This window comes from Pyrus communis, chromosome 11 (genome assembly GCF_041283825.1).
Source record: "Pyrus communis isolate YQ-2024b chromosome 11, ASM4128382v1, whole genome shotgun sequence".
NCBI lineage: Eukaryota > Viridiplantae > Streptophyta > Magnoliopsida > Rosales > Rosaceae > Pyrus > Pyrus communis.
In genome coordinates this window covers 14055851-14078426 of record NC_142575.1, presented here as the reverse complement: position 1 = coordinate 14078426, position 22576 = coordinate 14055851, and the positions used below count along the sequence as shown (strand labels likewise).

General features: G+C 35.6%; 2 protein-coding genes and 1 pseudogene across 3 annotated transcripts; all 3 read right to left on the bottom strand.

Moving 5' to 3' along the window:
* Positions 1–136: 136 nt before the first annotated feature.
* On the bottom strand, positions 137–2568 carry LOC137741423 (uncharacterized). Its single transcript, XM_088680270.1, has 6 exons — positions 2382–2568; positions 2079–2223; positions 864–903; positions 702–776; positions 363–540; positions 137–194 (listed from the first exon to the last, which is right to left on the bottom strand). Exons 2-6 carry the CDS (start codon positions 2163–2165, stop codon positions 137–139), a joined length of 438 nt encoding a protein of 145 aa, XP_088536396.1. The 5' UTR covers positions 2166–2223; positions 2382–2568.
* A 9330-nt stretch (positions 2569–11898) lies between these two features.
* On the bottom strand, positions 11899–13519 carry LOC137741640 (casparian strip membrane protein 2-like; annotated as a pseudogene). Its single transcript, XR_015953335.1, has 3 exons — positions 13077–13519; positions 12837–12964; positions 11899–12242 (listed from the first exon to the last, which is right to left on the bottom strand). The product of XR_015953335.1 is annotated as a casparian strip membrane protein 2-like (transcript).
* A 710-nt stretch (positions 13520–14229) lies between these two features.
* On the bottom strand, positions 14230–22278 carry LOC137742480 (mitochondrial fission protein ELM1). The gene is made up of 10 exons (XM_068482361.2): positions 21957–22278; positions 20089–20315; positions 19583–19679; positions 18149–18298; positions 17824–17950; positions 16372–16484; positions 16237–16300; positions 15502–15595; positions 15301–15409; positions 14230–14635 (listed from the first exon to the last, which is right to left on the bottom strand). Exons 1-10 carry the CDS (start codon positions 22137–22139, stop codon positions 14534–14536), a joined length of 1266 nt encoding a protein of 421 aa, XP_068338462.2. The 5' UTR covers positions 22140–22278; the 3' UTR covers positions 14230–14533.
* Positions 22279–22576: the final 298 nt, after the last annotated feature.

The window sequence follows — 22576 nt, the reverse complement described above, 5'->3', positions numbered from 1 at the left end:
AATATTCTTTATTGTGTTTTTAGACACAAATCATAAGACTATATATTTCTAGTTTCATTTCACCTGTAATTTATAACCTGCCCCCTTCCAGTTTAAACTTTAAAGGACGCTTTTCTTTAATCCTAGTTCTTGACAATCAGTGAAGAGTAATAACACATACAGACATCAAAGTTGAAACCTTTTCCAAGCAGATGCTACACATACCAAAAGATATTAAGCTTAAAGACCTTAATATCCAGCTTTGGATAATTGGCAAGTATCTGCTAACCTTCCCTTATATGCTACAAATTCTGACCTTAGCTTAGGAGCAATGGAATTTGATTAGAATTATTCAGAGTACAAAAATACGCAAAAATGCATACAAAATTCTTTGAGCCACACGATATTGGAGAAAATCCATCTGGTGGTTCATCAACTGAAGGTGACGATGATCCAATATCAAGGGCAAGGTAGACGCCGGCTGGCCTTTCCCGAGGCTTAATTGACAGCAGTTGGCTACAGTCACCAACAACATCTGCCGACCCGTAAGGCGGCTCAGCCCTTCATCAAAAAGTGAAAGATCAAAATTACTTTTACAGTAAGAGCAATACCAGAAGATGTAATCTAAATTATTTATATTTGGTTCCCCTGAAATCCTTTTGACTGCTTCAACATACTATATGCGCACAGAACCAGAACCAGAACCAAGTCCAGCCTCTTACTCGTAATAGGTCTCCTCATCCACAACAATATCCCAGCTTTCCCCTGTCGTGCTTTTCCCATATTTGTGCACCTTACTGCAAAGAGAGAGCAAGTTAACCTGTCTAAGAAAAACCAGAACAACAGATGACAATGCAGTTCAGCAAGTTTATTTCCTTTCGTACCCATTTCCAAAATGCTCTTCTCCCCATGTCCTCGACCAACCTAGACATGAGAGCACAAAAACATAGTTACATCAGATTAAATTATTGAAAGAAAAAGTTCGCTACTGTTGTAACGAATCGACATTAGAATCAAGTAACCAAGTTATGAAATACAAATTTAAAATGTAACTATGTAGGGGATGTAGTCAATTTGCATTTCTCAGGATTTTAATAGATTGTTTTTCAATGACAGATTTTAAAGGATTTTAATAGAGTTTACAATTCTTTTGGATTTTGACAGATTTGTATGAAGTTTTTTCATGGATTTCTTAAGATTTTTATGGATTTCCTAGGGCAATTAGGGATACAACCCAATGTTTAGTAGACGTAGGTGCAATTTTTCTTATTCCTAGTTTAAGGAAAAGAAGATAAGAACGTAACCTCGTTGCAATGCTACTTTATTCAAAATCCGAAACCCAAAATCTATACAATGATAACTGATTTTAACAAAAAATTTCATTACATCTGCATGCAAAATACAAGTGGAATTTGCTGGATGATTGTCCCCCATTTACTCAAAAGTGCAACATTTGTTTAAAAAAAAAAAAAAAAGGTTTGCACCTACACCACCAACAATTTTCAGAACACATTTCATTGCATATAAGGTGCAATCCGTTCTGGCATAACTATATTTAAAACACTGCATATCAACGGAACACGTCCAGACTTCCTACTACATTATGAACCTTTTCAGCTCTTACTACCAGAAAGAGCTGGACTCCTTGCACTAACATATTCAGTTGGACTAAACAAGTCCCTGTGAGCCAGCGGAGCCCTTCCACGAAGTACAGGAGATGAAACTGGATGAGGAGATCCTGAATTTGTCTCACTTATTCTATGCGTCTCAATTTCCAATTCTTCACTTCATCAGTGAGTCTGCTAACTGTTTTAGCAAAAGCCATTCAATTATAAATATAGTTTGCAGTCATAGTCAAACTCCTACTATATAAAAGCTAGAAGGAAATCATAAATTAACATCAATTGAATTGTTGTCCAGCAATTCATCATCATCTTCTTCTCAACTGATAAATGCTTTTCTTGTCCTTAAGTACAACCAGTTGCCTATGTCTTGCTTATTTATTCAACATAGTGCAATATACAAACCAAAATGAATTACATGGGCATCACACACAAGGAAAAAGATTTACTAATCATTGAAGCAGTTGAGTGCGTCACCTGACCTAACTCGAAGGTGCCCTTATTAGAACCTTTGCAGGTTGCAGTAGTCAACCAATATGATTCCCATATACTTCTTGGAGGCATTTAATCAAACAACTTGGAGGCTAAATATGCATAGTACCCACAAAAGTGGAAAGTGGAACTGGGAATGCAGAGAGTCACAAAACAAAGATAAATTGTGATTCCCGTTTCAATCAACAACCACAAGTTCATTTTCGAAACATACAACGTAGAAAAAAATTATTCAAAGTTTGGAAGAAATGAAAAGAAAATTTTCAAGGTCTGGGTGAAAAATCATACCTGAGATATTTCAGAGAATCAACTTGACTGGAGTAGGAATAGCGTCGTATTGAGAGAGATCAAAAGCCAAATGGCATCAGACACTTTCTTCTGCTCGATATGAGCATCGGTGAAAAAGATAGTTTCTTGACAGATAGATGGAATGGCCTGTTCATCTTCGTCTGGCGTGAAAAGGAATTAGAGGGGTTAGGATTAAATTTTGGATGGCATTTGGTATTTATATCACCTCTTTAAAATCCATCAAAATCCTTCACCTAATTAAATCCTACTAAATCTTTGAGATTTTGACTACACCTATACTTGTGTGGACTTTTTTAAAATCATAATTGACTACCTCTGAATTTGAATGGATTTTTAAAATCCTCTTAAATCCTAATTTAACTACATCATGATTTCAGAATATTTTAAAATCCTCTTCTAAAATTTTAATTAACTACACCTAGATTTCAAAGTCTATTAAAATCCTATCAAATCCTAATTTGTCTAGAATGAATTGTAGAAACCAATATCTTCCTGACTAAGAAAACAGATTAGAGAGAAAAGGAGAAAAGTAGAGAGAGATTGGATTAGGATAAAATGTTTCTCATTGATTGATAATGTTATTACACTAGAGTGTGTGCGTGTGTGTGTGTGTGTACCCCTTGTCTTTGTACAACAATACCTTTAGCTAACTATGACTAATTGCATATTGTACCACTATTCATCTCAACTAACACTTTATTGTTATGACAAACTAACAGTTTTAGATACCGAGGCATTTACCTTAATACACCCCCTCAAGCTAATATTGGACTCAGCAAGAATGCCAATGGGAAGCTTGGATTTTAAGTAACAAAACTTGTTTTTGGACAGAGACTTGGTGTAAATATCGGCCAACTGATCTTCCCTACAAACAAACTTAACTTTGATAAGATTTGTAAGAATCAACTCTCGAATATAGTGATAATCTATTTCGACATGTTTGGTTCTTGAATGAAAAACAGGATTTGAAGCAAGAGAGATAGTTGAGACGTTATCACATCATAGGGTAGGAGTAGAACTGAGAGGAAAGCCAATATCATGAAATATTTTGCATATCTAGGTAAGCTTTGCAGCTGTGTGTGCCAAGGACCAATACTCAACTTCGGTGGATGATCGAGCTATAATAGCTTATTTTTTTGCACTCCAGCTGATTAGATTTGAACCAAGAAAGACACTATAACCACTAGTAAATCTACAATCAAATAGGGAACCTGCACAATCGGCATTTGAGTATGCAGTGAGATGAAGATAACTTTTTTTAAACCAAATGCCTTAAGAAATTGTTCCTTTCAAGTATCGAAGAACTCGTTCAACAACCTGCAGATGTTGGTCTCTCGGAGCATGCATGAATTGGCAAAGTTGATTCATTGCAAAGGAGAGATCAGGTTTTGTCTAAGGCAAATATTGGAGACCACCAACAATAGACCTGTAATTAGCGTAATTAGATAGAAGAGGACCATTGTGATCAAGTTTGGTAGAACTGAGAGGAGTGTAGCAAGGTTTAGAACCTTCCATATTTGTTTTTTAAAGGAGATCAATGAGATACTTGCTTTCGTGAAGAAAGATACCCTCAGGTGTTATTTAAACGTCCAGTCCCAGAAAGTAGTGCAAAGGGCCCAAATCTTTGACTGGAAATGGCACTCAATTTCTGAATAAAAGATTGATAGAGGGGCAATGTTGGGACTTGTAACAAGTATATCATCTACATATACCAGCACTATTACCAAGGTAGGTCATTTGAGAACAAATAAAATGCATATGAAGAAGATTGGGCAAAACAAAAAGTTTGTAGGACCTGAAATAATTTGTCAAACCATGCCCTTAGTGCCAGTTTTAGGCCATAAAGGAATTTTCTCAATTTGCAAACATGCTGAGGCTTTGAGGGATCAATAAAACCTGCAGGTTGCTCCATATACACATCTTCTCTTAAATCACCATGAAGGAAGACATTGCTTATATCCAATTGATTTAAGAAATAGGCACAGAAAATTGTGAATTAACCGATGGTGAGCCAATAGAAGCATTGGGAGCTGATGATAGGTTGGTGGACTTGTGAAATGGATAAGTGCCTTCATCAAAGAGAACATGTCTAGATATATACATCATGCCAATATTTGGATTGAGACATCTGTAGCCCTTGTGTTGTAAACTATAACCAAGAAATACACAAGCTTCACTTTTGGGATCCAATTTTGATTGAACATAAGGTTTGAGCTAGGGAATGCAAATAGTCAGGAGGCCTGTGAAAGAGTAATTCCCATGGAGACTGTGACAACCTAGAAATTGGCAGCCTATTAATCAAATATAAAGCTGAGGAGAAAGCTTCCACCCAATCGAGATGAGGAGCCTTGGAGGCAACAAGTAGAGTTCTTGCAGTTTCAACAAGATGTATGTGCTTTCTCTTTGCACAACCATTTTGTTCAGGTGTATGGAGACAACTTAACTGGTGAAGAATGCCATGAGTTTGGAGAAATGAGTTAAAAACATTGGAAGTAAACTCACCCCTTGAATCCATACGCAAAGTCTTTATTTTATTACCAAGATAGTTCTCTACATAAGACTTGAATACAACAAATGTATGAAAAGCTTCAGACTTAGCTTTTAAGGAAAAAAAAACTAGTTATACTTGCTGTAATCATCAACAAGTAACATATAATACTGAAAACCACTAGGTGAAACACTGGAGGTAGGTCCCTATAAGTCACAATGAAGCAACTCTAAAACTGAGTGGATGAAGAACTAGAAACACAAAAGGGAAGTTTGTGATTCTTAGCAAGAGCACAATCATTACAAAAGAAATCGACAACAGATTTTCCGTGTAGTGCAACTTTATTACTAGACAAGATTCTTCGAAAAATTGATGAAGAGGGATGTCCCAGTCGTTGGTGCCAAACTTGGACAGGAGCCTTGACATTTATGAAAGCTGAAGGAAATGTAGGTGTTGAGTTGGATGCTTGAATGAGATATAATCCATCCTTAACCAGACCCCGCAAAAGCATCTTCCCCGAAATACAATCCTTTACAGTGGATCCATCAGGGTCAAGAGTTAATGCATAATTATTGTCTTTTAAGAATTGGTACGCTGACAACAAGTAATGAGTCATGTGAGGAACATGTAAGACATTGCTCAATTTAAAAGAAGCATGAGGAGTATTCAAAGATGAATGACCAACATGAGAGATGGACAAACCTTTATCATCGCCAATATAAACCTTATCTTCATCGGCATAGGGAGAATGAGCTGAGATATTAGAAATGTCATTTGTTATGTGAGATGTAGCGCCAGAGTCGATCAACCAAGAATGGTTCGATTTAGAAAAGTAATGAGCACAGAAGGCAGTCAATTTTGCAGGTGGTACTTTTCCAAAGATCTTGGGGTTCATCTGATCGAAGCAATTAATGGCCTCATGGCTGGTGGAACCACAAATTTGACTGGGAACTTTAGAACCTGTGTGAGATGATGAGTACTAAAAATTGCCAGGAGAACCCTGATAGTTGCCACGAGAAAAATTGCTTTGATTGTTGCCTGAATAGGTATTACGAGAAAAATTCCTTCGATTGAACCTTCTGGTGGTGTTGCTATTATTATTGCGACCGTGATTGGAATTATGCTTGAATGAATTGTTCAGAGGCTCATGTTGAATAGAAAATGCATGTGAATGAGTGGGGAGGAGAAGTGCCTGAGACTGCACAGAAAAAGCCTGAAAGGGCTCAGTGGTGATGGATGATATAACTTGCTTTCGGCGGGCCATAGATAGATCCTTTGTAAATAGTAGACCATGAAGTTCATCCAGGGAAGTAGATGAGGTTCGAAGCATAATCAAGTCAATGAAGGACTCAAATTCCTTAGGTAAACCATGAAGAATCGCTACAATTAAATCACTATCAGGAACTGCAGCGCCAACAACTGCAATAGAATCAGAAATTTCCTTAATTTGTTGCAGATATTTCGAGATCGATTGAGAACCTTTTTGGACAGTTTGAAGATGAAAGCGTAATTGATGAATGTGAGCATCAAATACTTCCCCAAATATCTGCTCAAGTTTTAACCAGAGATCACACGATGATGAAACACCAATAGTGAAGGGAATAATTTCTTCAAATAGCGTAGAGTTCAACCAAATAAGAAGGTTTTGATCATTTTCATACCACAATTCGAAGGAAGAGTTGAGAGAACAATCAGGCAAGAGCGGCGGCATACATGATTCAGTGCCATCAATGATGCCGATGAGTTTGTACCGGTGGAGAATCAACATAAACAAGGCACGCCATGAAAGATAGTTTGATTGCTTCAGTTTGATCGGGACTACTACCGATATTCTAAATTGTCAGAGAGGTATATGAATTCGAAAGTGGAAGAAATTCCGGAAGAATTAGGGTTTGGCAATGTTAATTCAATCGGAGAAGATGAATCCGAGGGCGACGCCATAGTTGATAGAGATCAAATTAGAACACAAATTACAGAGAGAATAGACAAATCAGTAGAGAAATCAATGACCATTCATCGATTTAACAGCAAAAAAGGATTGATCGTCGTGAGGCAGGGTAGCGTGATACCATGTAAAAACCAATATCTTCCTGACTAAGAAAATAGATCAGAAAGAAAATGAGAAAAGTAGAGAGAGATTGGATTAGGATAAAATGTTTCTCATTGATTGATAATGTTATTACACTAGAGTATATATATAGCCCTTGGCTTTGTACAACAATACCCTTAGCTAACTACGACTAATTACATATTGTACCACTACTTATCTCAACTAACACTTTACTGTTATAACAAACTAATAGTTTTGGATATTGATGCATTTGCCTCAATATGAATATGTGAAATCAAATAGTTAAACCCTAAAAAGCACCATTGCAAATAGCATAAGAAAACTGAAATTAACCCTAAAGAAATTAGGAGAGAAGAACATGAAAAGGGAATACCTTTTGGCCCTTTGAGTTATTGGAAAAAAACCCAACAGAGCAAAAGCCTCCAACTCCAAAGACTGTTGTGGGATTTGAAGATAGCAAGAGAGAGAGAAAATATTAGAAGAAATAAAGAAAGAGAGGGGGGAACCAAAAGGGGGAAGAAGAAGAAGAAGAAGAAGAAGCAGTAGCAAAAGCGAAGCAAAGGAAAAAGAAATAAAGGGAAAAAAGACGATTTAAATTAATGGAGAGAGCACCTTTGGATTCTTCGGCTTTCAGATGTTCATAATCGAAGAGTTCGAAGGATTTACCTTTGGATTCTTTGGCCTTCAGATGGAGTTTGCTTATGTTTGGGAGAGAGAGGTGGAGTGGCTAGGGTTTGAGTATAGAAGAGATGAAAAATGGAGAGAGCACTTGTTTTGGCTGAAGCAACGACTCACACACTCGTGGATCAAAAGTAGCGCCATGGCCTCCCATCCTCAAAATCCAAACGCACGTCTCTCCTGAAAATCCTCTCCTCGAAATCCCGACGAACGTCTCCCTCTCAACCCTTCTATCGCCCTTCCCTCTCTCCCCTCGAGTCAAAAGCCTCAAAGAGTGAAGACCCATTCTTAAGCCCAATGGCAATCTTGTAAATAAAGCAAAATTTAGGCTGAAATCAGCTTGGTGGCAAACTCTTAAATAAAGTGAAATTGGGCCAAAATTGCACAATGCCGTTACCCCCTCAGCCCCGTGGAAAACTCGTAAATAAAGGGAAATTGAGCCAAAATTGCACAGTGCGTTCCCCTTACTTTAGACTAAAGTAATAAGAGGTGCTGGTGGGATTCAAATTAAGAGTTACAAAGGACACCTTTGATCAATGTTGAAGTTGTAAACATGAATTATATCTGTAGTAGCAAGCCAAAGAACAAAGGCCTCACTAGGATCATTTTGATTGAACCATGCCGGATTAGACCAAGAAACTTTAGGTTCAGAGGCTCTTTGTTGCCAAGACGACCAAGTGAAGAACATACCGTTACTTTATCAGAGCGGCCTCACTTTATTACGAGAGTTGACATTAAGAATATTGTTGATGAAAATTCTGATTCCAAGGCTCGCCTCAAAAGTATTCATCGAACATCGTTTACAATGCTACTCACTTTCATATTGTTGGAAAATATTAGTATTTATGTTTATTTTAGTATTTGAGTTATGCTTCTTAGTTTAGGATTTGGGCCTAGCCCATCCGAGTTAGGATTTCTTAGGTTTAGTTTTCTATAATTATAGCTTGTAATTTAGGTTGATAAGTAAGTCAGGCTCTGTATTGACATTTTGTTTCTTTAATAACATTCTTATTATTTTGTAATCTTGTTTGTCGCACACTCTAATATTCAACTCATATTACTGTCAACTACAGCTTGACCTAGAGCAAGATTGAGAAGGAATACTAGTCCCGAAGCATTTACTCATAAGATGATACATAGATACCCAATTAACCCACAAATTATTGTCACCTTTACAAAGAAGGCAAACATGTCTACACATAAGAACTTTATTCCACTAATGCAACCTTCAAAGACCCAAACCTTCTTGGGAGGCAAATATCATCCAACGAAACTTTAGTAGTATAACAGGTGGTCGTCTGACTAGCCAATAGGAAAGCCCTTCAACAATATTCTCTTGTTATTCGTTAGTTAATAAGTATTGTAGTTTTAGAAAAAATTAGACATGCGTCTTATGGACATCATCACTGCACACTTATATGCGGAATTAGATGCCAATACCTATATGAAAGTGCCAAAATGACTAAATTCGCCGAAAACAACTACGCAATCATAGAACATGTACTCCATCAATTAGGACGTGGTATAATTGTCTTAATGAAATTTTGACTAGGAAAATTTAAATTATGGGTTTGCAATGGTGGTATATGTTGATAATATGAAATTAATTGGAACTCCTGAAGAGATCAATAAGATTTTCGAATATATAAGAGTGAATTTGAAACGAAGGCCACTTCTTGGTATTTCTTGAGAGAAGGGCATTTATTATTAATTAAAGATTTATAAATTTCGTGTGATAATATATATATATATATATATATATATATATATATATATATATATATATATTCTTGGCAAAGATGATTTTTAGATTAAAACCATGTGTAAGATCAAAATCTAATTTTAGTCCCTTAATACATTAATAACCTCATTTATTAAGTATATTTTGATTTTTTAACTATTTCTCTTTTTCTTCCAAATTTTTAATGTATTAATTTTATTTCATTATAATTATAATTTTCATTTCATTTATCGTAATATATTTTGTTGTAAACATTTAAATAAACTAATTTTTGTTATGCAATATATTTTCAATGTACTTTGTCTTCTTCATTTAGGTACATTAAATTCATTATAATACATTTCGGAGCATAAATTTACGTACACACATTTCGGTACATACATTTCGATACAAACATTTAAGTACATTAATTCAATATAATACATTTAGGTACTAACATTTCGGTACACACATTTAGGTACATTAATTTAATATAATACATTTCGGTGCATATATTTCGGTACATATATTTAGGTACTAACATTTAAATACATTAGTTCAATATAATACATTTTGGTACACACATTTCGGTACTAATATTTAGGTACATTAATTGAATCTTTCAAGTTTGAAGATGTTAAATAAAATTAAAAAATTAAAAAACTCTTTTTTGGTCAATGAATTCAAATTTGTATATTAATAAATTTAAATATTTAATGGGAGACATTAAATAAAATGCACATTAATTATTTTGAATTAAGGACACATCAAGGGATTATAATCAATATGTAATCTAACACCAGATTTATTTTAAATTTTAATCTTCTTGAAGAATTAAAGTTAAAAAAGCCCAAAAAAAAATTGAATGAATTCCTATATAATTTAAGGCTTATTATATTAACACCCCACAAATTGTTGAATAAACCCTACATACTTAATACACCTCGCATTTACTTTTTCACTTAAAAATTATCTTAATACACCCCACATACTTCCCCATAATACCCCCACACCCCACATTCTCAATATACACCTTATATTTTCTACATACACCCCACATTTCTCAAATCTTATAACACTCATTTTTAATTTTCAGGGACTGAATCTAAACATTTGAACTTCTAGTTTGCCGAATGATTTCAAAATGAATGATATGAAAAATGTTTAGATTCATTTGAACTTTTTCAATAATGGAGAGAAAAAGGTAAGAGTTTTATGGAACTGGTGCAATGGTAATGTTCTGGATGGTTTGTCTAGAAAGAAATACCATGATGTTTAAGCATACATTTGGAGACTGAATTAAAAAAATAAAGGATAAGTATTGGGAATTGTTTTGGGTCACGATTTCTAATGACTTAAAGAATGCCCTTTCTTGTTGAATGTGAACATTTTCTTCGATTTCTCTTGGTTAGAGGGTTATGTGTCTTTTAATTGCATTTCACATTCTTTGACACTGTCTAACATTCAATTGAAATAGATTTCTATAGTTGCTACCCTTTTTCTCAAGGGTGGCCATAGAAAATGTTGCCTTTCTTAATTGCTAAACTTTTCTCTTTGGGATGACAAGGCGGGTTTTCCCAGGTATATTTTGTCATTCATATATTGAAGAACTAGGTCTCCATCTTTCTAATACAAATAACATAAAAGAACCAACAAATTTGATGGGGATTGGCACCAAATGATTCCATTAGACTTTCAAAATTACCTTCTCTCAATACAAGTGGAAGGTACATCGATTTAGTGTTCCATTCGTCAAAAATAATTTTTCTCAATCAACATGTGTGTAGTTTCATTGGTTAGGATTCCGTTCAACAATGGAGGGTGGAAGGCGTTTTAATAGTGATTTGGGGTGCATTTAGAAATTTTTTATTTTTTTTAAACCTAATAAGGTCAAAATTGTCATTGCATAGCGGGGTAAATAAGTTATTTAATATTAAATTTTAATGTGGGGTGCATTCAACATTTTGTGGGGTGCTAATAGAAAAAAGCCTTTTTCTTTCTAAAATTCATGAGTAAGAGTTTAAATTAAAAAAACCCAACTACATATGTCTACCCTTATTATCGTTGTTGCCACGACTACCATCACTGCCACATTGTCCATGACCACCACCATCGTCGTCACCACCATAACAAGATCACAACACACCATTACTAGTACCACCACCACCATATGTCCATGGTTAGCAGTCCCCAACATTGCCAGAACCCCCACCTTACAAGTTACAACCATTGTTGCCATCACCACCCCACCACCACAAGATAACAATTCACCTACACGGTTAATGTTTGTAGTAGATTGCTATATGTCACATGCTCCGGGTTTGAAACTTAAACTTTATTAGGTTAATCAAACAAAAATCATCACAAATTTTAGAAAATTATATAAAATGATTTTAGAATTCTTTAGTACGAGAGTTGTTAATTAGCATGAAAGATTCTCAAAAATAAGGGAAATAAAGAAAGAAAAACAAAACGAACGAACAAAAAACTACTTTTAGCTAGCATCTATGTCTTGAAGCCAATCCACACAAATCTATCATTACTTATATCAGTTTACATTCACCCTAATTTTAATGGAATTAATAATATACACAATGGACAACATGCATGTCTGAAATTTAGAAGTGTTAACAATACCATTATACAGTAATTAAGCTCCTTAATTTCTCATTTTCTTTTAAGAGAAAAAGTAGAATTCACAACCAGAAACACAAAAAAGACTGCTGCGACAAGTGAAGCCACAAGAGCCCCACTGAGTGCCTGGCAGAAGTCGTTGTATTGCCTGTAAATAGCAAGCCAGTTTGCGTTCATGTTCCCGTTATGCGCCAAGTACACAATTGCAGATGAAGCACCATCTGCTGCTATGATTAGAGCAACCATCACCTGCAAAGCATTTAAGGAATAGTTTTTGCAATGTTTTCAGTAAGTCAATATATATAGATCAACATATACATAATTAAGGAAAGAGAAAACGGGGAGCTCTTTAACGATAGAGTTGCGATATATACCATGGTAGCTGATTTTCACATATCCATTTTAGTCTCTCACACACGACATATCCTTCTTTATTCATGGCAATTGGTTGATATCAAACAAATATAATGGATATGATTCAACACGGGTGTGTCGTGTGTGTGAGGAGAAAAAGAGTTTACCTATGATTTCCCATATACATGTAACTGATCATCTCTAGAGCGTTATTTCTTTAATAGATAAAAAAATTATTAGTTAGGTTTAAAAGGATGAATCACGTGACATGTTGATGTAGTGTATATATAGTGTGTAATCAACTCAGATTACTATGCGTATACTAATTAGTCTCAGATTTAGATTTAAAAAATTTAAATACTAACAATATTTGACACGTGTTACAATTTGAACGGATATACACTCGTCAATCACGACAAAGAAATAAAAAAGGGGACTCATCAGTATGCCATGTGGGTATGGAATAGTAGAATTTGTTAGTCATATTACTGTGTCAAGGATAACGAGCAGTAGCCTTAGCCCTATTGCATGAGTTCGAATAATGCAGATTATAGAGAAGGGCAAGGAGAGGGCTATATATGTATCCCACAGCTACTGCATTCGCAGCCACAAAAAACCTGCCCATATATATCAAGGAATCCATCAAAACCCTAATCAAACACACTACTAATTTGTTTGCTCAAAAGAAAATTTCAAAATTTAAACGAAGCGTATATATATGTTTCGTACGTCAAAGTTGGAAGATCATTATCCTGAGCATGGAACTGGAAGAACTGCGTGAAGAAAGGAAGAATCTGTTCGGTATTCCCCGTAATGTAAGCAGCAGCAAGAGCAGCTGAACCGGCACCAAGCTGCAGCACAAAGGCTATGATTGCCAAACCCTTTCTCCATCCTCCTCCCATATTCTGGATTTTGGTAGCTTTTGTGGTGACCACAGCAGGAGGAGGAGCAACTTCAGCAGTCTTTCCTTCTGCACCGTAATTCGCCTTCTCATCGGTACTGATTGCTACTGTTTCACCACTCTTTTTAGAGTCCATGTTATGGAATTAGTTTTTCATGATCAAAGGAATGCTGGGATGGGGTTTATATAGGGATATGCAGTGATTAATTAATGTGTTAGTTTTAATGTTGTTTTTAACTGGGAGATGAATAGAGGAACAGGAGTTGTTGCCGAAAAGCTCACTTGCTCCACTAATTAAGCAACATCATGAGCAAATGCTAATCAAAGTGTTTAATTATGAAGATTAACCTAGCTAAAGCATTAAGTTTGATATTTATGATCATGCTGTGAGTATAATCCCTACTTAATTACTAGTATATATGTTAGTATATTGGATGATGGATCAAGTTATTGGTGGGATGATTAAGCAGCAATGAGATAATGAAATATCATTATTTATGATAATATTTTTGAAGCGTTTATAACAAATCCCTCCAAGAAATCATCGTCTTACTTCTTTACTTCCTTTTTGTTACGAAACAATTGGAAATTATGTCGTCTAAGGTTATCTTCCTCCTTATGAACGACCTTTACCTTCCTAGAGTCCTCATCTCCCTCACGATCTCACTCTCCTCCATCACAATCTCAACATCCCTCGTCTCCTTTGCGACGTCTCAACCTCCATCCACGCCTCGACCCTGTCCTCCGCGCCTCCAACCCGTCATCCACTCTTTCTGTTTAACATCGTTGATGGATTGGGGAGCGAAGCTGGACAACCCAAATGAAATTGATTGAACATAACTTAAACGAACCAAATCAATTTGATTTGGTTCGTTTTCAATCTTGGTTGTGATGGGTGAAGCGAACAGACCGTCACTGTGCCAAATCGAAGTCCAATCTCAAAAGACTTACATGAAAACTGGTTTACAAAGGCCAATTCGATAATATCAAACAGAATCTAGAAAACCACTTTAAATTACAAATGATTTATTTTTCGAACAAGAACCATCCCGCCTTTAGACTAAAGAAATGCTCGCCCCTCTTCGTAATTTACAAGCCGCAGAATTACAGAAAGCCTTTATTCTATCTCAAGACCCCCCGGAAGGGGAAGAATCAAAGATAAGAGCTACAACAGCCTAGCTGTCATTCCTATACGTGCTATCACAAAAAGCTTAACCTTCAATGGGTGTCTTTCAACATAACATTTGAGTGTGTCTACAAGTAACAATGGTTATCAACTCACTTGCTATGGTCGCAATCTCCATCCACGCTCTGCAAGTGCTTTATACACTCGACTGGCTGCTTCTGCGGTTTCATTGAGCGGAGGGTAACTCCAGCTCTCTGAAATCTGTCAATATACAAAGCAACAAAGATCGTAAGATAGAGAAAGCCAGAAGTATACTTGAGACCAATATTCATTCGGTAAAGATGGTGATCAAGAATAAATGAGAATGCGGTTAGAATCAAGAAAAAGAAAAGCACAAAGAAGTTAATATACGGAAGGTTTGTCAAAATATACGGAAGTTCCAACCATTCCAAATGGATATATTATCATTATTAGCAAACTGAAGTCAGACATTTGTGATTCCATCAAGAAAAGAAAACTTGGAAGAACCACCTTTAAAACTATTAATGGCCCATAAACCTTCCAAAGAAAGAGAAAAAACCTTATCCTCGAATTGCATGACAAAATCCGCCATTACAATGTGTGCAAGCAAGAATATTTCCTTCAGTTTTGGTATCCTTTGGAATGGATAACAAAGCAATTTTATTGTAGCAGTTCTACAGAGAGTGTGTGTGTCTGTGAGTGTTTACAAGGGAAAAAAAACAAATGACCTCTCCTCCTCGGTACTCCCAGTCTCTTTTATTTCCCAATGTTGTCTGTCAATTTATTCTATTAGCATCTATGTTGACAGAGAATGATGAACGAATAATGCAATCCTAAGAAGGGCATCCTCTATAATCTGCTACCTTGTATGGAAGAGTTATGGAAACAAATTGGTTTTTACTTACATTCTCAGAACCTGTGAATGGCCGAACTACTCCTCGATCCTTAAGTGATTTATGGAACTCTGAGAACTTCCAAGTACATCGCTCAGCTCCCATAATATAGACAGGCTTCCTAGAAATATGGACAGACAAAATTAAAATGCTTAAATAAAGAATACATTAAAGAAAATATCATGAATACAGACATAATTTCCTCAATCATACCCAGTGCTGCAAACCTCGCTTATCATACTGACAGAATCTGCAGTGACAACAAATGCATCGGCCCAGGCTAGATGGCCCATGTGTGGGTTTGGCTCTGGAGACCAAAATATTCATCAGTACAGCACAAAAAGCCCAATTCATATCAAAGTTAAAAACGACCTGAAACTCAGAAAAAGTTAAGGGCCTGTTTGGTAACCTATTTGAAAATTGTTATCATTTCTCAAAACATTTCTTAAGAACATTTCTTGAAAATAATTTTCTTTAAGACTCAAAAACTTGATTGGTTTGCGATTTCAATTTTTTATATCTTACGACTTAAACTAGACAAAGAGAACTAAAAAGAGGGGGGTCGCAGGAGAAGGAGAAAGAGGAGAGAGGAGGAAAGAAAATAAGAGATGATTGAAGGAAAGAGAAAGAAGACAGAGGATCCGACGAGAAAGAGAGGAAGATGAGTGAGAGAAAGAACTAAGAGAATGAAGAGAGCAGATTGGAGGAGAGACGATAAAGGTAAAAAAAGAAAAAAAAGAAGAGAGAGAAAGAAGAAAAGAGAGATTTGGAGTGAGAGAAAAAGAAAGGAGTAAGTTTAAGTTTAAAAACTCTAAAAACTCACTGTTTATATTTTTAGAGAATAGACTATATTTTTTAGTTAGTCTTGAGTTCAATTTTTGCAAATCGTCCTACCAAACACGTTTTTAAGGCCTAAAACTTGAAAATTGTTTTTGAGTCACATGATACCTTGGCCATCCCAGATATAAACTTTTGGATTACCGCCAAGCCCTTTCGCTATAACATTAGATACCTGACGAGCAAAAAGGAAAAATTGAGTATCACAAAAAACCAAAGTAAGAACTTGTATATCTGTAGCAATACCTTTTCAGGAGTCTTATTAGAGAAACATATTCTGATACTCCCACAGCTAGGAAGAACACTGAGCAGGTTGGTAGTCAATTGCTTTGCAAGGTCCACACCATAACGACAATTGCCTATTGAATGAAAAAAAAGGATACAAATCATACAAGCCCCAACTGGAATAAGTGGACTACTGCAACAAAAATAACAACGTAGATAGTTCCAAACATCTCAGAAAACTCAGAAAATGAATGATCTAATACTCCTCAAAGTAATCATCTCTCTACTAAATCGTGAACACTAACGTGCAACAAAAATCTATTTAACATTAAAAAAACATAAAACATTTTCACATTTCCTACATTCGCTTTACTAGGCCATAATGATTTCAACTCGAGATTCAAACAAATTACAAAAAAAAGACACAAATTCCATTATCCATCGTAGAATAAACTTGGATTCAAATCTAGGTCGGTGATATTACACAAAACAAAAGGGTATACCACGCAACACAAGTCACTCCCTTTGTCAAAGGGAATGCATTCTTCTAAAGAAATCCCGACCTCCAAAACAACATTTGTTGGCAGGATGGCACGAACTTGTGCATAAATAAGAACACAAATAATTTGAACCAAAGTTTTTCCAGAATAACTAAATGCTCGTTTGGTGACATTGAAAGACACGTGCCAGTATCAGGTTATTGCCACATTTCATACTATGTCTATAAGAAAAATAATGAATTGGTATAGACTTCCAGAGTCTGATTATTGGCTTAGACAATACATCTAATAAAAAACTAGTTGATAAAGGAAAATCCCAAAACAAATTAACGGATAAGTATCCAGTGCATAGTGCCTTTTTTGTATCCAGTGCATAGTGCCTTTTTTGTTAGCCCTTCGGTGTTGAGTGTTAGCAAGGGTGTTCTTGTAACAAAATTGGGCCATTGACTTGGCAATCTCCTCCTTACATAGTGTTGTGGACCCTTTCGAAGGAGAGGAATAGACGTATTTCTAGGACAAGAAAGTTACTGTCGTAACCTTTAGAGATATATTTTGTCTTTGCTTTGATTGTTCCAATGCTAGAACTACAGGTAGTACAGGTATTTAAAGTTCATAGATATACTACACTTACAAATCAAAACACCATGTATACTGAGCACCCATTCTAGTCCCCCTTTTTAGTAACACATTTAATATATAAAAGAACAAAAGAAAGGAGAAAGAAAAGCATCACATCCAAACACTAATAGTCTACCAGCTGCCCCGCATACAGAGCTTAATCTAACCTAACATGAAGCAGGCATTATATATCAATCATGATGTGGTACTCAAATACTTATATATCAATCCCATAAACCATTAAGCAACAAGGATTCAGATTATATCAAAACATTATATATCAAGTACTCAAATACTTATATATCAATCCCATAAACCATTAAGCAACAAAGATTCAGATTATATCAAAAATTACCTGTAGGGCCACCAATGTTCACAACAAGTAAGGGTTTCGGCAAAGGTGCAAACTCATCACGCCATGCACTAGCTGCATTACGAAGTGCACCAGCATCAACTTGATGTAAAGCTCCAACAGTGAGAACCTGATTTTAGAAGTTTTTAGTATGTCATATGTTGGAGGAGGGGAGAGAGGGGGAAGGGGGAGGGGGAGGGGGAGGGGAAGGAAATTAAGATAGCCTCCAGTTTCGAAGTACTGGGAGCAGTTGATATTAAACAAGGTTAAAGTTTCTTAAATATATGAAATGCATGCATATAACAAAGTCATCAATCATCATACATACCACATGACTGTCAGGAGGTTCACGTGGAGTTATCCACCTATGAATAAACTGAGGAACCTGCTTTTGTGCTTCACGTGTCAAAGGATAGTAATCATGCTTAGGGGTAATCACCAAGTCAAATCTATTTAGATGCAACCTGGGATGTAGTATCTGCGAAACAGATGGAAAATGGTGGTGTCAATAAAAATTAGAAGATAATGAACATTTTGGGTATTCAAATGACATGGCAAAAATGGCCGCAGCCACCAAAAGAAAAGAAGATTGGATTGTTGAGCTACTGAAAATTATGAACCTACTCACAGACTAAAAGTCCTTTCTAGGCAAGCAAGCAAATGATTTCCATAACTGAACTAAAGAGGCATCCACTCCAAAGATCTCTCCAACCTTAGCAATGAATAAAGAGAAAATTGTGCACTTCTTTTGAAGAGAAAATTGTGCACTTCCAAAAACTAAACCCTCATTGCAAAACAGATGAGCAAAGGCATACTCAAGCAAATTCATAACATACTTGATGAAATCAATTGAAATTTTATAACAGAAATGGAGATACTAACTTCACGAAATCAATGAGAGAATATGACCCTAAAGACAAATCAAAGAGTACTGAAATCTGACACTAACCAATAAACAAAGAAAAGGGTCAATTCCAAACCCATTTGTGTACTCATATACCCAAAACTACTCACTCAATCAAAACAATAACATAGTACAGTTTAGATCCTGTAAGGTTGAGAAGTTGAGAAGATGTGTAAAAACCACTTAGAATGCACAGGCCAAAAGTAAGAGTCAGGGAAACCATGATATACATAGATTTTGAAAGCCAGATATTCAATCTAAAATCTTAAATTACCCTTTTTATCCATTACAACAGTAACAGTATATCTGGGACCAAAAATCTCATACAGAATTAGGTGCAAAAGGCAGCGAGTAGCAGTAGTAGTGTTTTCCATAATAACAAGCATCAGTCTGATGTAGAAACAGCATACAGATATAAATTCAAAGTGGCCATTGCTACATAATTCAAAGGCCTGGTAAAGCCAAGAAAACTATAGGAAAGGTAGAAGGAAATGTTGAAAACAAATAATATGGATGACTATATATAATCACCACCAAGAAGGTTGTTCTTTGTTAAAAAATAAAAACCACACTTCCAAACTACTTTAACCACAAAAATAAAACTCGAAAGTAAAATATCCAGAAACTATCTCAAGTTGACCTAACTCAAGCAAAACGTACATGAAATCATTAGTGCAACAGGATACTGCAAGCGTACTGTCACAATAAATATAAACATTGTGACATATTCATTCATTGTCATTTCTGCATTTACCGCTAAACCATGTAACTTAATAAAAAAATCAAGTCCAAATTCATTTCGGAATATAATATATAGCTAATAACTGATACAGGAAAAACAAGGTCCCATTGACAAACCTGAACAACAAATACATTGTCAGATGCAAGTTGTTTAATAGAACTTGCAACAGAAATGGTATCCCTTCCAGAAGCTACCACCAATATAGGTCCATCCCTGAAAAAGAAAAGAATGAGTACCAAAAGTTAGACAGGTATCAAGTCAAGCACCACATTCTAAATTTTAAGAGGCAAATGCTATTCTGGATATTAGCAAGTGTATTTCCTGAATAAACTTTTTTATTTTTGCTTTTGTTTTTTTTTAGGCTACCCAGAAATCTCCCAAACCGCATTGCCGACTCAGAATCGAAACTATGCCCCCAGCAACCGTACAATCTTTTGGACACAGGAAACTCCAGAAAATAGCTAATAGGTTCCCTAAGGAATTTAACCCCAGACCGCGTGGAAGCAAACCTGAGGTCCACTCAACCAACTCATGCCGCTGAATACATTATTTAGGCAAACAATTGAAGAATACACTTCCTATAACTAACAGTGAACTGTGAAAGAGGAGAAGAAATATTTACTTTTCAAAATTCTGACGAACCATTGTCACAATCTGCTGGACATCAGCTTCTAAAACACATTTCAACCCCACACTGCCACCATTTTCTGCAGGTTGAGGCAAAACTTTCTGCCCCCGATACTTTAATAAAATACAGATCTGTCTTACAATGTAATATAAATTTTTGTGAAGAGAAACTGGGAGCCAGTGAAGCCACTCATTCAATCCTCCTTTCGGCCTTGTAACCCGCTGCATAACATTGTCAAAATTAAAAGATAAACAGAGTCAAAAAGTGAAACTGATGTCAGAATAAATTTGGGGATGGGGCGGGACTCTTAATTACAAAAGGTTACAGTGATGTTAACACCGTGTTTCCAGACAATAATTTGTTGCAACTTGTGATATTAATAGTATTTTTCAAATCGCAAAGTAGTTGGGGAATCACATGCATATTATAAAAACAGGAAGAAAGTAACAATGCAAGATAATAATTCAGACATTTGCATCACAAAGGAGATATAGTTAACATGCATATTGCATGCTCAAATTATTAATTGAAACTTGCAAAATTTATAATAAAATTAAGCTTCAAACGCGTATTAGAAGCAATAATTTCTTTACAGCAAGAAAGGTACTGTAACAAGCAATCACAAGGATGACCTCCAAACACAAGACACAAGTAATCTAAAAACAAAAACCTTTTCTAGTTGCTATGGCTACCACCTTTGATGAAGACACCAATACATCAAAGACCAACTAATTATTCTTATAAAAATTGACAAATAGTAACAAAGCAAGTCACAGAACCCTCTGCCAATAACCAATAAAACATCTCATACGTCTTGAAGAACAATGCAGCTTTCGAAAAATGTAATTGGTTCACACCAATTCTAGTTGGATTTGATAGAGAAATCTATTTCAGCCTAAACTAGTTTAAAGTCAAAGTGGGGATGAAATATTGAGGATGAAATACACAAGGGGCACATTTTGTAATCAGCCGTCCAGTAGGATTAATTGACAAAAAATTGAATGTCATATGTTTTGCAGTTCATTGTTAGTCTTGAATGGTTATAATTCTTTAAGCGATCGTGTATGTTTTCCTTTTGGTCGATAAGATGAATTGAACTATTGTCATTAACTCCGTCAAGGTGTACAACTCAATGGATTGATGGTTAAACCTCACTTCCAATTAATGAAACCAGATATTGAATACCAACTTTGTACTGGAAAACTTCTGAACTGGCACTGACCCCAACATATGTAAGTCGACAGCATTTTTTCTTTTCAGAAGATTAATTTAAACTCGCTCCATTACAAGTAACCTGGCTGGTCTTGTGGATTGCCAAACATCCAAGTTGAATAGCAATACGGAGTTTATAACATTAAACAACGACAACAAATCATTCAGTTCGCAAAAACCAAGCCTTATTAAACTTTTAACGAAACAGGAAACAATGAACGGAAACAGATTCAAAGAATAACGCGGCCGCTTTTCAGTGGAAACACATTCAAAAGTAGTATGCAACAAATAAATAAACCTATAACAGATTCGTGTACTGGACACCAATAAAACATCGTTGTCTAACTGCTAGAGTAATCAAACATTATACTTCAGTAAGTTGCCAACACCTTTATATTCCTTTCAACTAAAATAATTTCAACAAACAAAAAGTATACTAATTTCTAATAAGAACCTAGTAAAACATGCATTTAGGTTGTAAAAGACTAAAATTCATACAATTGCGATATGTTCTTGAGCTTGAAATTACAACCATCACACAAAAATTAGTACGAAATATTTAATGGGTAGTTTAGCATACAAAATTATAACCATAATTTGGAGAAATCAAAAGGATTAAGCCCATGATTAGGTTTAATCACGTAACTTACATATAAGACATGCTTATCAGCGAGGCCGAGAGCGCAAACCAAGCCGATGCTCTGATTCTCCGAACCCGGGGAGCCGTTGCCAATCACGACGGCGCGCCTAACGACGCCGTACACACCGCCTTCGAAGATTTCCGGCGTGCGCAGTTTGGGACCGGGCGGCTCCGGAAGCTGTATGGGCCTCATGAAAGTTAATAACTTCGGATTCGGATGTTCAATTCGAAGCGTAATGCAAAGGAGGTTAAAGGCGGAAAGATTTGGTGCAAACTCACGGTAGTTAATTTCCCTCTGCTCGCTGCTTGGCTGTCAAGAGAGTCACCAAGAAAAAGAAAATTATTTTCTATAGGCCCTTTGGGGTATTACAATTTCTTCGTAGAGTAACAAGAGTTCCATAAAATAAAAATATTTTTAGTTTTAACGGTAAAAACATTTTTACTTTAAAAAGTCATTCATGCACTATTTACTTACAATATTTTTTTGTCATTTTGATCAAAACAAAAAAATTTTAAATTTTTTTTCATTAGTATTCCTAAAAAAAAAAAAAAGGAAAAGAAAAAAGAGAACAGAATTCATGTATGACTCATTTAGAAAAGTTCTTCTAACATGTCTGATGCGAGGCATAT